Consider the following 6,564-nt stretch of genomic DNA (forward strand, 5'->3'; position numbering starts at 1 on the left):
AAAGGAAAAAACAACAACTTCACAGAGTTCCTTCCATTTAAAAAGCGAACATAGATGGGATAAAACTAAACAAAGCAAATCAAAACTAAAAAACTAAGCAATCCAAATCTCAAGCATTTGATCACACAATATAAGAAGGTGTTCACACCCCATTTTTACAGGTTAGAGGGGTTGACTCAAACCCTGCCGGCTCAGACATGTCCCTTACACTTTGTCCTTTCCAGCGCTGCTTCAGCAAATATGGTGTTTGTCTCAGCTTGCTTCGGCTCTGTTGAGTGATGAGGGCAGTGGTCTCAGTATACAAAGCAAGTGCACCAAATGATGCAGAGCTGAGCCAAGCTGAGCCAAACCGAACCGAGTAATCATAATTTCTCAAAAGTCAAAGCCAGTGAAAGTGTATGGGTCAAGCGCAGGGCTGCAGGTCTCTTCTGCCAGACAGGCCATCTTGTTGTCGTCACAGCTGAGCTCAGACCCTGGGCTGATGTACACGCCGTCCGGAGAGTGGACCGACGGGTCCTCGTCAAAGTAGTTGTGGGGCCTGATGATGACTCCGCCCCCGTTGCCCACGGTCACCGTGTTGGGGATGTCCTCCGAGTGAGGGATGTGGAGGAAGCCGGCGGTTACCCAGGCAACCAGGTCCTAGGAGGAAGAACATGGATTGAATGCAATGAGGTGTGTGTGTGTGTGTGTGTGTGTGTGTGTGTGTGTGTGTGTGTGTGTGTGTGCACGTGCCTGGTGTTTTTTTGTGCATTAATTGTTTGTGCTTTTCTGTATGCAAATTACAGAGTGTGCCTTTAAAATGGAAACACTCACCTGGTTCTCGATACTCTCGTCGTCCTCAATGAACTTGCTGAAGTCCACTGCTGGATCCCACATGTTGCTCTGGCTGTACAGACTGCTGCTGGTCTGCTCTGTGTCCTTGTGCTTAGTGATGGCCACTTTATACCTGACAACAACACACCACCAACACAGAGACCGTTTTATTGCCCGAACCTAATCTAAAAAACTGTCTATAAGAACTAGGGAATAGGGTCTAGGCGTTGATTAGGGGGAGGTCAGGGAAACTCACCGTGCCCAGGACATGGACCTCTCCTCGGGCTCCGTCTCAGGAAGGTGGTCCCCGGGGAAGCTGATCACCTGGATGCGGTAGGAGCGCTGATGGCCCCAGCGGTTAGTGCGGTTGCTGGCGATGTGAAGGTAACGCGGCGTCTTGGTGTCGTGGCGAAGTGCAGCCTCTTTCTCCGTGTTCAGCTGCCCCTCCACCAGCTGTGGGATCATGGCGTAACGCTCCGGCATCCAGGGCAGAGACACGTTGACATACTTCATGTCCTTGGTCTGGAACACGTTTGTCACCCCTATGGAGCACAGAGAAAACAAACGTGTATGATCTAGATTCATTTGGATAAACACGGTATGCAGTAGCCTAGACCAACATTTTTTATTTTTTTGGGCTACATTTGACTGCACAATTGGCAAACAGATAACCTTTCCATTATTTCCATTATTAATTCGAGCAGATCTTTCATGTCATATAATTTGTTTAAACCAGAAGACAACGCTCACCTAGCACGTCCAAGTCTACTTTGAAATTGACGAAGTGTGTGTGGATGTTTCCGATGACGTTTTCCGCCACCTGGGGTCCGTATAGATTATCCCCTGGTATTTTAAAGGACGAAGTGATGTATCCAGTGGCACGTACTTTGACCTCAATGGAGCCGCTCTGGTAAAAGATGAAATCCCACAGATAGTCGTAGTTCCCTATGGCCGTGATAGTCCTAAACACTAACGCACTGTTTGACAGGCCTCCGTAGCTATAGTGGAACATCCCTGAGAAGTGTCTCCTAAGAGGTCGACCCGTGTCGTGTTCAAAAACGCAAATAGATTTTCTGAATAATTGTGGCGCACCGCTATCGAGGTATCGGTAAGTGTCAATGTACGTGGCAGCGTAAGGGCAGTCGACTCCCCGCACCAGCTCGTAAGCAAAGCGCCCTATTCCCAGACTGTGATCCAGAAACTTGGTCAGCATCAGTTGCGGTGAGGCAGAACCGTAAACTGACATTGCCTCCTGGACACTAAGTTCATACACAATTCTCTCCCCTTTGAAACGGACGTCGAAGACTCTCATACCGGCTAAGGTACTCAACCCAAACGCGAAGCTCCAGTCGAGGTATGTGACGTGATTATTCTTGACACTGAATCGTTTGCCCTGTGCGTAATACTGCTGTGGTCCCATACCGGTGGGTTTACGCGCCGGCTTGAGTGACGCATAGTTCGGGACAGATTTGTAAACGATTTTCTCCACCGTTCCCGCGTCATACTGTTCATTCAGCTGATCCTCACTGTCGAAGTACTGATTGTTATACACAATCTTTGTCACGCGCCAGTCCAACGCGTTGGTGCTCTCGTGGTTAAGTAGAATCTCGAACCCCACGGGATGAATGTACATGCCTTCCACATTACGAACGAAAGCGAGCCATGTGTGTCTGTCCCCAGACTTCACGCCCCGGGGCATGCCCTCATAGAAGGTCAGTCCTTTCGCGGAGCCAAAACTCTCATTAACCACTTTACCAAGAGTATTGAGCACTTTACCATAAATAAACGCGGATAAGAGTACGTACTCCCCAGTGTTCGCTGGGCGCGAGGTGATGGGCAACTGTGTCTCGTTGTACCTCTCGAGCGTGACATCACGATAATAAGTCGGGTTGGGAAGAGGTCCCACCACATATTCTTTAATGTGCGCCGCGGAACCGTAGAAGACCACCGTGGTCGCCTCTCTCGGCGGTTTGGGTCCGTTGGCGTCCAGGTAGCGCAGCGCGTCCGCTTTCTTCGGTAGTGCGAGTTCTATGAAGTACAGGTAATTTGCGGAGGGAATACTTATCGGATCGTACGAAATATTCAAGCCCTGGATTTTACTCATGTAGTCGCGAACTTGGCGGTACTCCTCCGCGGAAAGATCCGCGAACAAGACGCTGCGCTCGTCGTGCGTACCCGTGGGCGTATGGAGAGATTGCGCGGGGCACTTCGGTATACTATCTATGCGTTGCGTATTTAGCCATATCAGAACGATGTTCCCTATAACTGAGCCGATACCAAGGATAATCAATATCCATTTGGCCACCGTATACACCGTTTGAGACACCATTTCACAGAGGGAGTTAGGAGAGTGGGACAGCGGGAGTCAGAGTGCGTAAAAGTGCGGTTGTGGTGAGATATTAAGCCTGTAAAAGGGGAGAGGCGCACTGTGACGAACTTAGCCGTTCAAGGTTCAAGGTTGGATTTACAACTGCATGAGATATATCATAAGATTACAAAGGTGGACCATTGTTATAACACACCATTATACAGCCTACAGAACTGATAACCATAGGTCCACTATAAATCTAATAACAGACACTTCAGTTACACGCAATACTTAAACTATTCAGTTGGCTACATTATTCAAGTTTCAAACTGTATTGACAACCCTGATTTTTTATATACACAGTTTCTTGGAGCAAATAATTTGCAAGAATGTATAAAGAAAATACCAACGAACCAACTTCAATTTATGTTATCTATAGACTATCTTTATATCTTATCTTTAAATGAGTAATTCTACTACTTATTTTACTGTACTCAGTGTGAGCATTTTCACTCCATCTCATGCTAGTATTGGAGGATAGAGTGGGCTCCTAGTTAGTCATTTACTATCAATTGCCCCCCAATCCAAAACTGAACACTGAATTGAAACAACGGACCTATTTCGGCTTGACCTATATTAGCCCAGACAGTTTTATGAGTTGAACATGACATGACATTTTTAAATAAATACTCATAACCAACTAATATTATGACAGAATCCCCCCTCTGAAGTCTCCCAGCCATTTTTGGAAAGTCACTTTTCTTTTTCTTTTCTGAGTGGGGCAGTCCCACTGATATTTTCATTTTTATTGATAGATAATTAGAGTTACTAGAATTAGACAGGAAGGATGGGTGAGAGAGAGAGAGGAGGGATGACATGCAGGATATGTCCCGGACCGGATTCGAACCGGGGACCCTGCGGTTACATGGTCGACGCTTAACCCGCTACGCCACCTAAGCGCCCCGGAAAGTCACTTTTCTAAGATGGAATCAACTTAAGCATTTTATTACCAAGACAACAGAATCCAAACGTGTACAGTTTTCAAATAGGGAATTTTTTGGACATAATTAATTAATGGGGCCCAAAATATGTTACTAAAAACTGTCTGAGCTTAATCAACCACATCCAAGGTCAGGGCCAAAACATATTCAGTTGTTTTGTTTTGTTTTGAATTTGTCAAATTATCCCTTTGATAATAATATAAAGTACAGTTAGTTGTATGTGTGTATGTGTGTGAGACGGGGGTCCCAGAGTCAGTGAGAGGCAGGGCGCTTGTTTGTGAGGCCCACTGCCATGGGGAAGAAACTGTTCAGGTGTGAGAGAGAGAGAGTAGGGGAGAGAGAGGGAGGGAGGGAGAGAGAGTGAAGGAGAGGGGAAGAAACTGTTCAGGTGGCACAAGGTTTTGGTCTTGTTAGACAGGATGAAGTCTTTGAAAGAGGTGGTGACCAGGGTGGGAAGGATCAGCAAAGATCTTTCCTTCTCTCTTACTGGTCCTGGAGTGGAAGTACAGATGGCAGGTTGCAGCCGATGGCCTTCTCGGCTGACCGAATAATCCGCTGTAGTCTGCCTCTGTCCATGGCAGTGGAGGCAGTGAACCAGACGGTGATCGATGAGCTGACGCTGGACGTGTAGAACTCAACCATCACTTTCTGCAGCATGAATTTCTTCAGCTGCCGCAGGAAGAACAAACATCTGAAAAAGCGCCTTCTTGTTGGTGGAGGTGATGTTCTCTGCCCACCATGAGGTTGTGTGAAATTATTGTCCAACAGGAATCTGAATGATTTACACACGCAGCAGGGGAGGCTGGTGGGAGTAGAAATCAGAGGACGGCCTAACTGTAATGCATGGGACAGAATGGGGAACGGTATCAAACACGCATCATCTGACTTCTGCCCCCGCCAGCCTCCCCTTCACATTGAAGACACCGCCAGTGTTCCCCTGCGGTCCAAAGAGCAGGTCGATGCCCCTAGATTAATAGCAGCCTATCGTACTCCTTTGACTAAATGTGCCGTATGGTGTTTGAATATCAGAATTGGAATAGGTTACTATTCATTTATTGGTCTGCTCTTTGTACCACTAATAAAACACAATGCAAGTCACCATACGTTTACTCCAATCAATACACCAAGACACCTTCTTAGCCCTTATCTTAATCTGTGAGAGGGGTGGGTGGGTGCTACGCTAGGATAGGCCACGACACAGCAACAGACTAAAGTTCTCACAAAAACAAACAGAAAAACAGTCTTGACCCAATCTCTCTCTCTCTCAAACACAAATAGACACACACCTAAAAAAGAATCCCTTAAAAACAAATTTAAGACAAAACAGGAGGAGGAGGAGGAGGAGGAACAGAATGAAACATGAAAATGTATCCCTCCCTCGATGGTTTCTTCACAACACAGATACACTACAAACATACCGAAGACGCAGACGGGTTTTGCGTTTCAGGTCCACACTAGCGGATCATGGAGAACAGAGCACTGTAATTGGCCGAGCACTCTTAGTGGTACGCTACTGTGGACATGAGAAGGCAGCCAATGACAATTGAGTATTTCAGCTAAACTTCCCTCAGTGGCGGTAGGAGGACCTCCCTCCCTCAACCTCCCCTCTTCTCCAATCCATTTCCGCCGACATCCTTCCTTACCTTACCACCCTAATCAACTCCTCCCTATCCACAGGATCTGTCCCAGCGGCCTTCAAAATAGCCAGAGTCAAGCCTCTCCTCAAGAAACCTACCCTTGACCCATCATCTGTCCACAATTACAGACCTGTATCCCTTCTCTCCTTCCCTTCCAAAACCCTTGAACGCGCGGCATCTAAACAACTGACTGACTATATCCGGAAGATGGAACACTTAGACCCCCACCAATCCGGCTTCAAGGCTGGGCACTCCACTGAGACTGCTCTCCTTGCTGTCACGGAAGCCCTCCACTCTGCTCAAGCTTCCTCCCTCTCCTCCGTTCTCATTCTCCTGGACCTGTCTGCTGCCTTCGACGCAGTCAACCACCAGATCCTTCTCTCCATCCTCTCAGAACTGGGCATCTCTGGCACCGCACACTCCTGTTTTTCTTCCTACCTGGCGGGCCGCTCCTACCAGGTGACCTGGAGAGAATCGCTGTCTTCTCCACGAACCCTCACCACTGGGGTACCCCAGGGCTCCGTCCTAGGGCCCCTACTGTTCTCTCTCTACACCAAGTCTCTTGGCTCGGTAATCTCCTCCTTGCCCCCCTTGTACTGTTTCTCTGTTTCTCCAGTGTAAAAAAAAACTAGGTTTTCGAAGAAGGTGATAGGCCCCGGGCCCCGGGCCTGAGCTGGATTACTCTTCCTGCTACGAATGGTGGACTGATGATTCACATGCTTAGTATTCAAATGTATTGATTGTAAGTCGCTTTGGAATAAGGCGTCTCCTAAATGCCAAAAATGTAAATGTAAATGTAAAAGGA

At 47.5% G+C, this 6,564-nt stretch overlaps 1 protein-coding gene across 1 annotated transcript; it reads right to left on the bottom strand.

Moving 5' to 3' along the window:
• Positions 1 to 372: 372 nt before the first annotated feature.
• Positions 373 to 3,142, bottom strand: LOC308150716 (primary amine oxidase, liver isozyme-like; the record flags this gene model as incomplete). Its single annotated transcript, XM_080523518.1, has 4 exons — positions 373 to 639; positions 814 to 946; positions 1,070 to 1,355; positions 1,564 to 3,142. 4 exons carry the CDS (start codon positions 3,140 to 3,142, stop codon positions 373 to 375), a joined length of 2,265 nt encoding a protein of 754 aa, XP_080379644.1.
• Between the last annotated feature and the right edge of the window lie 3,422 nt (positions 3,143 to 6,564).

This window comes from Nansenia antarctica (genome assembly GCF_963989245.1).
Source record: "Nansenia antarctica genome assembly, chromosome: 2".
NCBI lineage: Eukaryota > Metazoa > Chordata > Actinopteri > Argentiniformes > Microstomatidae > Nansenia > Nansenia antarctica.